The 16,763-nt window shown below is 40.7% G+C and overlaps 1 protein-coding gene across 1 annotated transcript in view; it reads right to left on the reverse strand.

Annotated features, from left to right (window-relative positions):
- Nucleotides 1-623: 623 nt before the first annotated feature.
- Nucleotides 624-16,763, reverse strand: part of exoc4 (exocyst complex component 4) — a 114,407-nt gene continuing 98,267 nt past the window's right edge. The window contains exons 17-20 of the mRNA XM_007564422.2: nucleotides 16,092-16,236; nucleotides 12,727-12,905; nucleotides 12,192-12,351; nucleotides 624-2,735 (exon numbers count right to left, since the gene is read on the reverse strand). Of these exons, the coding sequence (XP_007564484.1) occupies nucleotides 2,498-2,735; nucleotides 12,192-12,351; nucleotides 12,727-12,905; nucleotides 16,092-16,236 (722 nt within the window). The 3' untranslated portion in view covers nucleotides 624-2,497. The remainder of the gene's footprint in view (nucleotides 2,736-12,191; nucleotides 12,352-12,726; nucleotides 12,906-16,091; nucleotides 16,237-16,763) is intronic.

Here is a 16,763-nt window from a genome sequence, read left to right on the forward strand (position 1 = left end):
CTGCAAAACACTCACCTTCCTGCATACACCAACCACAAAGCTACAAGGTCATAGTTCTGATCAAAGCATATTCACAGTCAAATTTCCACGTTAATGAACTTTGGACTCTATGGCATTTAAATATATAAATATTAGATGTATTTACAATGCTAAAGAAAAACCAGAGATCTTAAAATCTTGGGTAAATTAACGATCCAAATATAGTTGTTGAATTACCTCCTTACATTTTGATTTTGCACCTGAACTTGATGACATTAATCACCAGAGCTCCAGGGACATTCAGGGTTTATAAATACCATACTATGCCAAGAACATTTTACCACGTGGAATAATGCCAATAACAACAACTGAGGCCTCAGGTTGTTCGCTGTCTGTGTTTATTTTTCCCTGATATGCCACTGTTAAGCTCTTCACCCCTTAAAGTCGTGTGACATAGCACACCTGTCAGGTTTAGTGCATCCTCTGGTGTTGGTTTAGGATCAGACAAGCTCCAGATTGAGAACAAAAACATCTCCATTGCTTCGAGTGGATAGACTGTCACATGTGAAAGATGGTACTTATGCAGAAAATACAATGCAAGGAAAATGTTTGAAATGCAACAAAGAATGGAAGAACTCCAGAGATTTTTTTTTAAAGATCTTTATTATCATACGCACTGACAAATTGCATGAGGTTAATTTTAAGCAGACAGATTTGAGATTATATATAAGGAACAAAAACAAAAGACTGAAACAAGCTCAAAACAAGCGTGATTCAGTGGAGATTCAACATATGTGCAAAAATAGTGTGCACTGAAAAGAAAAACGTGATGCACAACTTAGTGTAAAAAACACCCCCAAAAACAAACTATGCGTGACAAAAAGATCAGCCTTGCAGTGCGATGGACGTCTAACAGCATACGTGAGAGGCACGACACAGTTGGGAGAATATTGTACTAAAGTTTCCACCTGTGTAACCTTTCAGAACCATTTCTGAAGCGAACAAATGAATGAGCAACATCTAGGATTTTGCACCAAGTGTGCATTACAGAGGAGTAGGCGAGCCACTCAGCAGCTCCATCGTTGCTTCCCCATCGATTCCAGGCTGTGTGTCACTATGATGGATTGCTCTGTGGGCTTCAAGGAGACCTGTGGTGGGACCGCCGTATTGACAAGGCTCCCATTTCTCTCTCCTCCACTCGTTAAATACTTCTCTGCAAAGTTAATGAGCGGAAAACAGGGAGGGAAGCGACTTGGGATCTTCTCTTGTTTTCATGGTGTTTGGTTTACTTTTAGGGATTTAAACAGGATGATATGATTTTAGTTACCGTAACGACTGCTGTAGGAATATTTTAAAAAGTACTTATGCCCATTTCTATGATTTTCACAGTTTTGACTACATGCTTTATTGTATTTTACTATGATTTCATGTAACTGGTGGAGCCGTTTTCCACAGCAGAGGGAGGAATTCAGTCAGCATCGATGGGAAGATGGATGAAGAAGACTTGAGACTGGGGTGAGGGTTCACCTTCCAGCGGCACAACAACCCTGAACATTCTTAAAACGGACGGTCTCCCAATTTAACCACAGAATTCGACGGAGCTTGAGGTGTTTTTCAAGAAACTAGGAGCAAAAATCCCCAATAAAATAAACGAAATATGTGGTTGTAACATTACAAAATGTGAAAAAGGAATGCAGAGGAATGCAGCATATTAGACCTGAAAAATATAATTAGAAAAAAAAAAGAAGTTGTGATTTACTCTCCTACACTTTGCACAATGCAACTTCAGAAACTTTAGAAAAAAAAAAGAAGAAAAAAAAAAGAAGCAGACCAGGACTCAGATTTTTTGACAACTGCAGATATGATACAGTTCTAGGGAAGCTCAGGAACTCTTTGGGGACCAAACTAAATTGGCAACAGGCGGAGGATGTGGCCTCATTCAGACAGTCTAATCTGGCATCTGTTATTGCAAACAGAATCAGTGAGTCCATAGGGGCTGGCAGGAGAGGAGAGATGGAGGTGTAATGGAGAGCAGCAGCTTGGGTTCTAATAGGAAAATGAGATGAGATAGGGCCCCGAGTTCAGGTGACTGTCCAAGATGGTGTCGTTTAAACCGGAGCTGTTGTTGGAGAGCCGGGGGTTTGTTAGGAGGTTCGGCGTGCAGCGAGGATTTATGGTGTCTTTTAAAAAGCGGAAACTGACAATGCAAGATGCCTGATATAGAAAGTAGACTTACAAAGTTTGCGGTGGCGGCGGTCATCTAACTTTCCAATTAGAGCGAGTCAGTGCAGCGTACGCTTATCGATGATCTCCATTTCAAGAGGTGGAATCATGTACGTCTGTGTCGGCTCTCGACTTACGACCCTTATCGTCACATCAGGCAAGAAAAGACAAAGGACGCACCTCAAAATAAATTCATACAATCTCATGTCTAAAGCAATCTTTACTCTCTAAGAGATCTCATGAATCAGTAACAAAACACAAAATGCTAGGCAACGTAATCCCCTCTGTTTTCTTGCTACACTGTGGTGATCTTTTTGTCCTTGGTGGCCTGCTTGATGGCAGCCTGCTCGCAGATGATCTCCTTCAGCCTCTGCAGACGGACGTTCTGGGTGCTCATGTCCCCTACGCCCGTCTGGCTGCGGTGGAGCAGAGACAGGGCGTTGATGTACTCGAGCTCTGTGTAGCGAACGCCCTGGTCCACAACCAGGTTCAGCAACTCATCTGGAGTGTTGTACAGCATCTCATAGTACTGCCTGCAAGGAGGGAGAGAAAGCGGCAACGGGTTATGGATGAACGACATAAGAGAAGGGCCGCAGCGAGTGAAGTTGGCGAAGAATGCAGGGAGGAGATAGAGGAAAAACAGACACTTAATATAGGTCCGTTTCTCCTCTTCCAGGGCTGAATCAAAGAGGCGCGGAAAACAAAGAGAGCGCACAAAAGCCAGACCAACCACTGTTGCTGTCATGCTCAAATTTCTTTTTTTTTAAAGTGGACATCAAGGGACCCGGTGAAGCTGCTGCTCTGAGATGCAGGTAAAGGGGAAAACAAATGCAGGCTCCCAACAGCCAAGACTGTTCTTCTGAAATATTGCAGACACACAGAAGAGGAAAGGGACTGTGTGTAGAATAAACAGCTCTTTAATCAAGACCAAATGCCTCAACGGGCCATTTGAAAGAGTGCATGAAGTACATACTGATAAAGCGCTAGCACAAATGGACAGCAGGCACCACTAAACAACACATTTCTGCACAAATTGGATCAAATATGTCAAACAGGATTTGTTTTCTACACTAACCGCATGCGGCTTTTCACAGGGTCCTTCAAGGTGGAGTTTTGAACGTTTTACGACTCGGCGGAATGAAATTATTATTGATGCATTTACTGGTCAATGCACGGCAGAAAAAATGCACATTCCTAAGCAAAGGGAGAAGACTCAAGGTAAGGTAGTGCAGCAGGAGATCTCAGAGATATATATATATATTTTTTGGTCCCAGGCAAAATAGGTCAAACACCTTCGAGAGTAAATGCGTGTTACTGTCTAGCCCTGCTCTGGAGTACATAAAAAGAGGAAAGCACATACAGGCAAACACCAAAATAGATTTCAGCTTCTAGTGCCCACAAGGCCTAAATGTTAAGCTTCCACAATGTAGCTGCGGAAGCAAACTTGAGCAAGAGGACAGCAGCAGTGGTTTACAGCGCAGGAAGGATTTACAGTCAGCTCACCTTTTACAGTGTCTTGCAAAAGCTTTTATACCACTCATACTCACATTCTGTCACATAACAATAGACGTGAATGTTTTTTTTATGTGATAGGCTAACACTAAGTGGTACAAAATTGTAAAAAAAAAAAAAAATCAAATCAATAGGGTAATTTGAAGCATCGGATTTGTGTAAATAATTACAGAGAAGGCTGCAGCTGAAACTGCTACAGGGCTTCTTTTCTCCTTAGAGGAAGGAAGGGCTTCCTTTATTAGAATAAACTACCAACCTTGGCCAAGGACAGCTGTTGGTCGCGCAACAACAGAAACTAATGCAGCTTTGTAAGGCAGAAAGATGCTCAAGAAGGGTAGTGGTAATGCTGTTATGCTAAATGAAGCCCTTATGTTTCTTTTAAAACTGTTAGATTTAGACACTTCTGTTTTTTTTGTCTTTTGTCTGACAGTCGAAAACAGACTCCGAACTCTTCAGGTGAATGCATCTTAAAAGGGAAAGAAGCTAAGCTCTCTGGTGTTCCATATGAAATTCAATATGACAGTAAAAGGAGGAGAGCTAGCTTTAGCACATTTTGCAGAGATCATTTTCATTGCTAACTAGGCGTTACGGGCCACTTATGGAACTTCTCTCCCGCGTCCGTCTTTTATGCGATACCGTTTTTTAACTTTAACACCTTAAAACTGGGGGGCGGGGGACACGAAAAGAGTTATGAAGGGGGAGATGAAATAAAGTAGACCTATAAAATAAACGCCAGATCAAGTTGGAGATAAATGAGAAGCAGAGGTGCATAATATCTGTTTTTTGGCCTTCCCTTGACGAGAGACGCCCTTGATCACCAAAGCATTTGCATTCCGTCTCACCCGCCATCCTGCTCCTCGTTCCTCTTCAAGGCTTTGTTCATTTTTCTCATCCTTGAATTCATTTCATGAAAAAAGCCGTTAAGATGATCGAGTATTGCGGACTCACTACTTAACCGAGGTTGAGATGAGACGGCAACAATGAGGGGGCTCATCTCACAATGAAACGAATCACACGTTTAATTTGCGCGTGCTCGCCCAACCTTGATTACAACAACAGAAATTTAAGATGATTGGTTTGCTGTTCAAAGACATTTTTCAGATGACATATTTTGGATATTTACTGAAAGTTACGGAAAGTCTATGAAAAACATATAAAAGCTGTGGGTATAAACAGTCAGTGTATTTACCCTGTTTTTTTTTTTGTTTTCACTTAATAAATCACTTAAACATGCATACATTAGCTTTGGGATGTTTTTGTTTTCCATTTGTGCTGGAGATTTTTCCATGCGTTTCCGAGCCATTTTCCAAAGGTTTACCAGGCTAAATACACAAATCATCTGACAGTAAGGGAGTTATCTCATTTCACTGTCATGTATTAACACTGGTAGACTTTCAAAAAACTTTATAACCCCATTTTCTTGTAAACAAAAAAACAAAAAACAAACAAACAAAAAAACAAACAAACTCCAGACCAAAGAAAATAGAAAGCTCCGTCTCAAATTTCCCCAAAAGCATCTTGAAGATCCCCCCTTGCTTTTTGAGAAAATATTCTATCGAGACTGTCGGTTTACACTTTTTGGAAGGTGTAAGCCGCGTTACATCTGGTATGAAACTGACCCCATTAAAAAACTTTAAAAAAAAGAAAGAAAAACTACTGTCAAACATGATGATGTTAGCGTGACAAACTGGGGGCTACTTTGCTGTTTAAGACCTGGATGACTTGCTGTGATTCTGCAACACCAAGTGGGGTTTAATGATTAAAAGCCACAGCTGAAAAGTTGACTTTTTTAGTGTAATTGTAGCATCAATTTATTAGGTAGCTGAGAAAAAGGGTGTAATTATGCTGATCTACGGCTGATAAGGGGCTAGTAAAACCCTTGTGCACATCACAGTTCTTGCTGTAGAATCTCATGTGACGACAGCAGCATCTGCAGGAAGAAGGCGTGGCAAACTGTCAGCTGTCTGTTAAGAGCCTGTGTGTTTGTTTGGGTGTCTGAACCATGAGGACTGCTTGCAATCTGAGCTTTGTTCAGCGGTTAGAGGAGGGGGAGGCTGGTCTGGAAAGGAAAGAAGAAGAAGAAAAAAAAACCGCGTTTGTGTGTGCATGTTGGTCGATCTATCAATGTGTCTTGAGTGATGTATGTTAGTGTGTGCTGAAAACACTTTCAAACAGTTCATTACCCAAGCAGTTGGAAAGCTATTTGCCGAACAGGGAAAGGCTGTTAATAAGATTAAAATCTCTCCGCACCCCAGCATCAAGAAAGAAGCCCTTGTGGCTTACGCACTATAACACGCACGCACACACACACACACACACACACGTTTCCCTTTGGTGGAGCAGCAACTGGTTAATGAAACAAGTCTTATTTTTCAAACAGCACCACGGTGAATTGTTTTGATTGCCCTCCTCTTTAGAGTCTTTACAGCCCTCAGCCTCCCTCTGTGCACACTCCCCCTTCACCCACACATGAAAACCGCACACAGTAATTTTTGCCAACTTCCACCTGCTTCCTCCACAAGTCCAATCTATAAGAGTTCTGATTTATTAATCAGCTTCTTTGTATATGTGTGCTGACGTGCCTCCGCGGAGTGCGTTCCATTAAATTTTAATTAGCTGCTTCCCTACCTCTCCCCTCGTGCGCAAAGGATATTAAATAAATTTGCGTCGGCGATGCGGCGGCGGCACGCGCGCGCGAGACGGACACATGACAATGGAACGAGAGGGAAGCAGCGGCGAGAATAGAAAGGTGGAAGAAAGATGAGATTCAGCACATTTCATTTCCCCCCTCATTTGTAGCGTATACAATATTAAAGCCATTACGGGCTGCTTCTGTCAGCATGTTTGGGAAAACACATTAGTTAGTAGGAGAAAGATGAGAAAGAGGGGGGGAAAAAAATAATAAAAAAAAAAAAAAAAAAAAGATGTGCAAGCAGGTGGATCAACCTGACTATCAGCTGGAACCAAGGCTTGTTGGTGCTGTAACAAATACCTCCTGGCATCTTCAGCAAGGCTTTCTACTTTGTTACTCTTACTTTTAGCTCATGTCTTGACAGTGCAGCACGCACACAGCTAAAGTATTAAGTTTGATGTTCAAAAATCAGAAACTATACAAAGAAAATGAAAATAATGCAGATCATAACTGAAAGTTGCAGGAAATTATGAAGCTTATCCCTCACTGTGTAACACAATATCCTATCCAGCTTTTAGGAAACTAAGAATGCTTACTCTACCCTTCCTTGTGTTGCCTTCAAGTGACTGTTTATTTGCGCAACATACTTCCGTCTCTAATAAACTGTTTTCTGTTTGCAGGGATAGAAATTTATGCACACCAGTTTCAGACATCACATGCTCTAGAAATTTGTGTTTCTATAGATTGTGTTCTGTCAGAAAAGTGACTTTTTAAATGATCTATACATTGAAAAAAAAACTAATGGAATTGTCAATCATTTGTTTTTTCTTATATACTTTTAAGATTTTTACGTGTAAAATATGTTGGTGGCACATTTCCCGTCTTGAAAATGCTTTAAGTCAAGAAGCCAGTTCAGTGTTGCTTCTGATATATTTTCCTCTAATAAATCTTCCCCTCTGTTCTGATAACAGTAGTATCTGACTGTAGTGAGTCTGAAAGGCTCGCATGCTGGAAAACACGTGTTACTATGACAACTGGAGACCGGACTCAGTCATGCTCAACCTAAGACGCAGCCCAACTGTGTTTTTATCAAACGTAATGCTGTGTTTAAGGGGTTTACTCATTTATGTCTGCTTGTACATTTGATTCAAATAGATTGTCAACAAGAACTGAACCTATAAAAATACAAGTCGAGGATGATAATGTTACATTTTCACTAAATATAAACAGCAAATTTCAAAAAGGTGGCTTTGTGAACGTGTAATCTAAGTCTTAACGTTCACTTGTCCCTTTGAACCAAAGGATGATAGCTTCCCTCCCCTCCCCTCCTTCTGTCTCCATCTCCCTCCAGAACAGTGCATTTGTCTCTCCTCTGGTAATGAGCAGAGGTCTGCAGAGACTTGGGGTGAAGCTTCATCAGCAAAGACCAGTCTCATCATGCTGCATCGGCACAAACACGGGCACGGATGCACACGAACCCCCTGACTGGCTTCATCAGCAAAGGCGAGTGCCATCATGCTGGGAGGTGTGGATACAGAGACCGAAACGCATGGAGACAGGCTCCATCAACAAAGAGCAGCCTTATCACACGGCATCTTGCGCATGCACGCAGAAAACGAGCGACAGAGGAGAGAAGGCGCAGGTAGACGGAGAGGAGGAGAATTTCAATTGAGCCGAGGCGGAGAAGTTGATTGGACTATGGCAAAAACGAGAAAAAGACAGGGAGGGAGGGTGGGGGGAAAAAAAACAGAGGGAGGAAAGAGATAAGGCAAGAAACACAAGGTGACAAGGATGGAGACAGAAGTGACAGTGTAGTGCAACCCGGCCTAAATACAAACGCTTTTATCTGTTGACACCCACTACCTCCTGACATGGCCGTCAACTGTACTTATAACTACAATCTCTGAGGACACACCACGCTGTCACCTTGACACACATAAGCTCCAAGCCAAAGACAGTTTATTTGCCAACACACTGACTCTCAGAGATGCACAGCCACCAGGGGGGTAACTACAGAGGAAACTACAGAGCGCAACACCTTATTGTGCATTACAGACATGTAGATTGGAACGCTGGAGCCGTTCCAGTAGGAGACAGGTGGGTGAGATGGGATGAACCCTGGGGTGCCGTGACAATGAGACTGTCAGACTGGTGTCTAGGCTAGCTGGTTGGCTAAGCTGTGGCGGATTTGTTGTTTGTGTTATGACAACTCTCCAACCTGCATGCACGGGTCGCCGGACGGCTCAGAGCTTTGCTTTTTGTGAATTTGTAATGGTGCTTCGGTCCGCGACTGGGAACATACTTCGATTTTCTCAAACTAATGGACCTTTCAGGTCTTCATGACAACATGCCATTTTAGGCTTGTAGGTGGCACGCTTTGGGGGCAGCTCTCACAACAAAACACCTCCTTTAAAAGTGACAAAAGGTGAGAGCTGAGCAAAGGGCAGATGGACAAATAGACAAAAAAACATAGATGAATGTTTTAAACAATTGGACGAAAAATAAAGCTTGGAAATAGAAAGATTTTTCTATACTCTTCACTGCAAAAACACAAAATCTTACCAAGTGTTTTTAGTCTAGTTTCTGGTGCAATTATCTGATCTGACAGTTAGTGCACTAAGATCACATTTAGTAAAATTGGAATAAGACAAAAGTAACTTACAAGTAAGATTTCAGAACAATGGAGCCCTTTTAAGGCAATAATTTCTTAATATTGATGAAAAAGCAATAGTTATAAGGAAAATATTCTGCCAGTGGAACAATACATTTTCCCCAACTTATAAATTACAATTCTACCTTAAAACTAGTACTTTTATAAGAAGTACTTTTTCCATCGATGTTAAGGAATTACCTGGAGCAGATAATGTAGACCTGTATAATATATAAATCATATTTTATACTTTTTTTTTTTTTTTAGATTTATGTGTGTTTTAACTCAATACAGTTCTGAAGAGAAGAACAAAAACTTGTAGGTGGCATACATTGGCATATAATCCAATGTTTGCATTGTGAATTACTGAAGTACTAAATAGAAGATGAGGAAAACCTTCATTTTAACTTGTGAATTTGGCTTCTTTGTAACTCGACTCAGATTAAAATCAAGTAATTAACCTTTTTTAAAACATTTTGCTGTTATAATTCACTCTTGCTGCCTATTCTCATCATGAAGCAAAAACTTTAAATACATCTACAAATGAATGTGAGGACACGGGGATTTAAGTCGACAAATGTGCATTTGTGCTCGCTCTTTTTTAAAATGTTGTCATGTGTAACTACTGAGTTTTCTCACGCTTTTCGAGATGAAGGACTCGCCACAAACTTCCCATGTTGAACTTATCTCAGCTCTTGTCAAAACAACCCATCAGCATAAACAGGCAGAGAGGAAGATGTAGAAAGAAAGAGGGAGGGGCGGCTACAGCGGACAATGAGGGGTGATCAGCGCAGTGATAAGGTTGAGTGCGCCGTCAATAAACAAAAACACACACTCGGAGATGACTTTGCTGTGACACGCAGGCTTGCAAAACGAGTCTCGTCTCTGAGCAGATGGTTGGAGAGTGTGGGTGTGTGTGTTTCTCTGATCGTGTGTGCATGTGTGTTTGACCTTGACATACAAGCTTATGCTGCTGCCAAACTTCTGACTGAGCAACATGAGGCTGCTTTGGGACGATACTAATACACCTGCTCACGCACAAAAACACATTCGGGTGATACCAGCAGGTGCAACATTTACAACTGGATGTACTGAAAGTTTTCACAATTTATTTATTTTTTTTTACAGTATGCAAGCTAGGATGCCACCACAAGGTGACACTGTTTCCTCACCATTTTTCACTCTATGGGAAAGGCAAAAAGTAGTGTGTGTGTGTGTGTGTGTGTGTGTGTGTGCATGCCTATTTGTTCTGCAGTGCTGACAACCTGGCCCTACTGTAGTTTTAACTCAGATCATTGGCTGTTATGGCGCTCTTGTGCAGGACTTGTCCACACGGCTGCAGCTAAAACACAAAGAACAAATGATCAAGCACAACACACACTGGAACAGAAACAGGAGCATGGCTAAACTGGGAAACATCTGCAGCCAGTCTGCAAAGCAGACATCCTGCTGTGATTTCTTCCTTTGATTATTTGCCATCAATTCTTTCCAGGGGAGGTAATAACAAATACTCTTCTTGTAGTCCAACCAGACTGTTTGTCACTGCTGATTCCGGTTAACCGAAGCCAACTTTCTCAACGTCTTTATTTCAAAACTGTGGTTCTTTACAACACCAGATCACACACTCAGTTGCAAATATGTTACATAGAGAGTCCTACAGTAAAATTAGTTATTTTTTTGTAATGAATTTTTGTGTGAACAATCATATTCATGTTTGTATGTTTAATAAGAAACACACATGAAATTGCATTTCTTATTAAATGGAAAGTCTGGAACTGTGAATTGTGGGATTTTTTGTGAATTTTTTTTTTACATTCGCGGAATATCAAAGTTTTGCTCACATTTAAAATGGAAATGCATCTGATAACACTACGAAGGTCTGGTTTGAAAGACAGGGTGAATTTGTGACAAAACAAGAACAGAGATCAATCTTGGATTATGTTGGCCTGTTTCGATTCCAAACGTATTATGTGCAATGTATTGTGACCTCTAAAGAACCATGGGATTTTGAATAAAAAGTCAGATGGTCTCCTTAAAATAACATATACATATATATATATGTGCTGCTGTGTGGTTATTATTACTTTTTGCGTGTGTGGGAGTTAGGGCTACACTACAGGTGTGTGTATGTGGGGGTTTTGTGTGCGTTTGTGAGAGTCTGCATCCAGGAGCCGGAGGCCGGCCAATCCAAAAAGCCATGAATGCGTAAACAATGAGCTTTGCAATTCCCAATCAACACTTCCACACCGCCCACGCCTCGTAATCAGGGAGAGTGGGAGAAAGAGAGAAAAGACACAAAAAGCCATCACCCCCATTCCACCGTAATCAAAGCTGACAGGAGGAAGAAATAACATGCTAATCACCTCCACATCCGGTACAGTCCACAACAGTTCAGGTCATTACACTTTACATCTTTAGTTAGTTAGTTTTTTTTTTTTTTTGGAACACGTTTATACCAAATTGGATAAATAATAATGCCCAAATTCTGCTGGCACACAAACACCAAAGTGCTGAAAAAATATGACACGTTTTAAGGGATGTTGAAAGAAGCTAATTAACCCCACAACATGTCACGGTGCATTTTCGGGCTGTTAATTTTAAAATTAATATTTAACGCTCCTTCCTCAACTTTCATCTTTAAATAAGTGCCCCTTTTCTACTGACGTCGCCGCATGTTGTACGTGCTCATTTCTACCAACTTCTGTCCCTGCAATCTCGTCTATTTCCCTTGCCAAACACTTAAGAATTGATGAGAATCTTCCCGAACCTGAGGACTCTCTCAGTTCGTCGTGTTTTGCATGACCCCTTCACTCACATAGATGACAGATTCACAAACAACGTCTCGGACACAAAACACAGTGTTGCTGACAGGCTGCTTGACCCTCTTGACCAATGTTACATTGACAATGGAGAAATGATGTATTATATTTACATCATGAGACGTCAAAAGAAATTCTGACCCAAAACTCCACCTGCTGAAGTAACAGGAAGTTGTACTGTGGGAGTTTAAAAATGTTAGTATCTCCAAAAGCTCTGAATACAGAAACTGAGTAATACCCATGTTGAAGATCTCCAAATGCCTCTTATATGCCTTGAAGTGTTTATAGCGTGTAACTGCAACTGCACATTTGCTGTGTCAGTCTTTATAAAACACTTCCTGATAATAAAAAAAAAATAAAAATGAGGAGGAGCTACCTAGCAAAGTCGAGGTCGGCCTCTCTGGACATGGTGATGTTGGTGAGATTCTGTTGAAGGACAAAGATGTTTCTGCACATCTTTTTGATGCCAGACTCGCTGATTCTCTTAAAGTATTGGGCCCCATTGATTAGAATGCAGGAAATGAGATGACCAAGACCTGAAAAAAAAAAAAACAAACAAACAAAAAAAACATAACACAGGTTTATTTGGATAAAAACAGCAGGACGTTTACTAAAGAAGAACAGAATATTTCAAGCGTTCTCAAAAATGGCGAGCAAAACTAATGTTTCCTACTGATTTGTTTAATTCTTTTCTGGAGTTCTCAATCCTTGAAAAGGTCATTTAAATAACAAATGGTTAAAATTATGGATGACTTGATTTTAGAGGACAGGTTAAAGTATATTTTCCCAAATGCTAATTTCTTTGTCCAGATGCGGAAAACATTAAAAATAAACTTTTCCAGATTACAAAGGAATCCTGAAGAAGGGGAATAAATTTCACCTTTTGAAATTTCTACCAGGGTCCAGCTTACCTTCAAATATATACTGAAACTTGTGCTGCTGCAAGGCGGCTCCCATGGCTTCTTCAATGGCTGAGATGTCCTTATTCAGTTTGACCACCAGGGGGTCGTAGTCCATGCTTTCCACGTTGGCCACAATGGCATAGTTCCCCTGCTTGGTGAGGGGGATCAGGTAATGGAAACAGTGTACCCTGGAGTAAAACAGGGGAGCGGAGTGGAAACAGAAGAACAGAGAGCAATCTTTAAGCATATTCAATTGTAAAACTTTGCACTTAATCAGTCATTACATGCACATCATTCCTCAAACTATCATTTACAATTATATCCCTCAAGAACGTTCCAGTCGCCTGCTGCTATTATAATAGTCTTCTAAATCAGAATTAAGTAGTTATAATGTGAAATGTCTACCTGCTTTTAAACTCTATAATTTATACAGAAATTCTTCAGTTTCATAAGTATTCAGCATAAACCCACTTATTCAACTATGACTACATCACTGCTGGATATCGTTAAGCCACAGAGAGTACTGGAGAGCACTGCACTGAATATGAAACATTTTCCTTAAGGGCGTTAAAAGAAAAGCAAAAACATGATGTAAATAAAGAGCACACTCTCAATGCTGTTATGTAACCATAGTTTTTTTATATATATATGCTAGAATATTTATGTTTTGCACCTGTTACGTCCACCAGGCTCGTTTGATGGGGTAACATTAAAAGGAGACCACACAAGGATTTAGTAACTTAGTGAAAGTAGAATTTATTAAATTATATTAAAGAAATAACCCTGAAAAAAAAGAATACCTGAAATGAGAAACCAAAATAGATTAAAGCAGAACCTATAAGTGACCAGAAATAACCAAATGCTTAAACAAACCTAACAAATTTCAACCAAAAGATACAAACCAAACCAAATGGGGTTCTGAGGAGAGAGGAGGGAAAAGCCTCCTGACTGCTGCATGCCTGGCAGTTTTAAAGCTGCAGAACACCAATCAGGGCAACACACATCACCTGCAGAGACCTGTCTGCAGAACCCTAAAAGGAAAAAAGGGCAGAGACCCACTGAAGCCGTAACACACCTAAAAAACAACAACATTGTTTTCAGAGCTTTAAGGACAATGCATTTTAAAAAGAAAGGAATGTAGGTATAAAAATTACAGCTCCTTAATAAATTTTGTCAGGGGGCTCAAAATAATTGGACAGTTGCCTCAACTAGATTTCTAATTGGACATTTGCAAGTGACGTTCCCTGCAAAGAAAAGTCCTGAATGATATGCGATTACCTGACCTTTGGTTCACTCCTACATCAGAGAAAAATCGCTGGGCACATCACGAGGAAAAAAAAACTTTGCTGGTGGCTCAGCAAAATAAAAGGGCGTTAAGATAACAAGTTATAGTTGAGCAAAGTATATTGTTTTTCCCTCAAGAAGAGAATCAATCATTAGAGATTATCCATTTACATTGCCGCCCACTTATCAGAGATTGGGTAACGGGACTAAAAGGCACAGAAGAAAAACCCTGACACTCCCCAATGACAGCCTCCGGTTCATTCTAGAGGACTCAAAGGCATTCCCAGGTCAGAAGGGATGGAGTTCCTCTGAGCTCTGGGTCTGTCTGTCCCGTAAAATTCTCTGAGTGGGACAAGACTAGAGAACCTGGGAAGTGTTCATGAGAGATAACAATCATGTGACTGAACCACCTACACTGACTCCTTTTGATGTGGAGGAGCAGCGGTTCTACTTAAAGCTAATCACCCAATCTCTTAGGCCAAGTCTAGCCAAGGTGTGAAACAAGCTGACATCAGCACGTTGGATCCAGGATCTCATACTTTTAATCATGATCCGAATCTCCTGACAATAGATGAAAGTTGGGACATAGATAGCCCAGTAAATCCAGAGCTTTGCTCTTTGGATAAGCTCTTCCTTCACTATATTACAGCAGATAAGGTCTCAATCCATCTATAGATCACCTGCTCTATCACTTACTTGAACCCCCTTGTGGCAGAATCTGACCCCGACTCTGGAAAAAGCAGCCTGCCTTTTACTTGGCTGAGAACCAAGACCTCAAACTTGCAGCAACTGACTTTCATCCTCGCTGCTAAACACCTACAGTTATTACCAAAAACAACAAATACAATACTAAGATTCCTAAATCAGGCCAAACCCCCAAAATACCAAATGTAGAAATTACTTCCTCACTCACTCCTCTTTTTCTATGTTCTCTTTAAACTAACATTTTTGTGTGCGGTTCTTTAGCTCCATAAAGGGCTATCTTGACTAACAAAGTCAATACATCTTAAAATCCTTACTCACAGTGTCCAGGGTGGAAGAACATAAAAATGATATGGGTAAATGTCTTCTCCCCTTCGGCAAAAGCCAAAAAAACACGCTGCATATTGAATACCTCCATCTCCCCATCCCTCCCTCTCAATTCAATCGTTTCCCCCACTAAGCTACTGTAGATCCTTTCGTTAACCCTCACCACCACTTTAGCCTCACTCATCTCTCCTCCTCCCTCTTCTCTCCCTTCCTTGCCTCCTTCTCTCTTCCTCATGGCTTCATTTAGCTGGTACCACTATCAGGGGAAATTCGCTAGATGGGGAGAGTCAATGGAGTGTAGCATATAGCTAGACATCAGCCTCAGGGAGGGTTTTTCAACTGAAATCATCAACAATATTGCATAAGCTACATAATGGACTACAGGGAGGGATGGAAATAGAAGAGGATGATGGAGGACTATTAGTGGTTCTACGGGAGTGAAAAAGTATATGGTGTGGTAAATTAACTTAGACATTGACATTCAAAACACATACTGAAGACAATGCTGTTCTGAACTGGAGAATTCATTTATGAGGACGAATCATTTTTGCACGCTGGATTTGACAGCACGTTCTCTGTGCTGCTGTGTTAAAAAAAAAGGTCGACAAAACATAACAATATCAATGCAGTAATGTTATGTTCATGCAAATACAAATATGCAGTAGACACAGTCAATGTAGTGGCGGAGGAAAAAATACAAAACAACTTTTACCATACAATCAACTTCAAGTAAAATTTGAATGAATTTAGTTGATGTTTAACAATTAAAATATAGTTTATTTTTGTCATTTACTTTTAATTAAATCATGCTCTTTTCCAGAGATAAAAAAAAACCTCAGCGTTTAATGGGGTATCTTAATTTTTTTTTATCATAACTATATGTAAATTGCACTGCAGTTTTAGTGGATTAGGTGAAATTCCTGAATGCATTAAGTGAAGGCTTAAGCATCGTTAAAAAACCCAAAGTTAATACGACACAAATATATATGAACTTTTGACTGAAATAGACAAGACAATAACAATGTAAAACAGTTTCAAATTCCTCAGTTTTGTTTTCTTACCTGACCTCCAGGTGCAACACCAGCAGACAACGATCAGCGATATCCTGGAAGCCCCGAGACAAATCGCTCAGAGTCTGGAGAATTTGCTCCCTGCTACGTTCGCTCTCACCAAGCACCTGGCTGTCTGCAGTGGATGGACAGGCACCTTAGAACAAGCAAACGCGATACAAGCAATCAGACTTCCTGAAGATGTAACTTAGGCTTTTGTCAAAGAAAAATGTTCTTTTATTTTTACTGTGAAAACCTTTAGTCTAACATGCACTTCACAGGGATATCATAGCATGAACGTAAATGACCCCAGCTCATTTCCACATCTGTAGCAGCACCTTTAGTTCAACTTCACATATTTGCCGAGTCCTTCATCATGTTCCCCATACTTTCTTCACACAACTTGTGCTGAGGCAGCAGGAGCATGTGTCACTGTACGGCATTGTAAGCGACACAAAAGAGCCGATTGTGCCTGTGTGAACGTGAGAAAGAGTCTGAGAGCACGATGAGCATAAATCCAGCTCAGTGTAGATCAATGGCCATAAATTAACAAGAGGAGGAAAAGGAGAGAAATTGGCCCCGTCACTCATATGTAAGTCTATTTGGCCAATGAGGCGTGCGTGGATGTGTAAGCAGTGTGTGTGTGTGTGTGTGTGTGTGTGTGTGTGTGTGTGTGTGTGTGTG

The sequence above is a fragment of the Poecilia formosa genome, unplaced genomic scaffold (assembly GCF_000485575.1).
Source record: "Poecilia formosa unplaced genomic scaffold, Poecilia_formosa-5.1.2 Scaffold159, whole genome shotgun sequence".
Lineage (NCBI taxonomy): Eukaryota > Metazoa > Chordata > Actinopteri > Cyprinodontiformes > Poeciliidae > Poecilia > Poecilia formosa.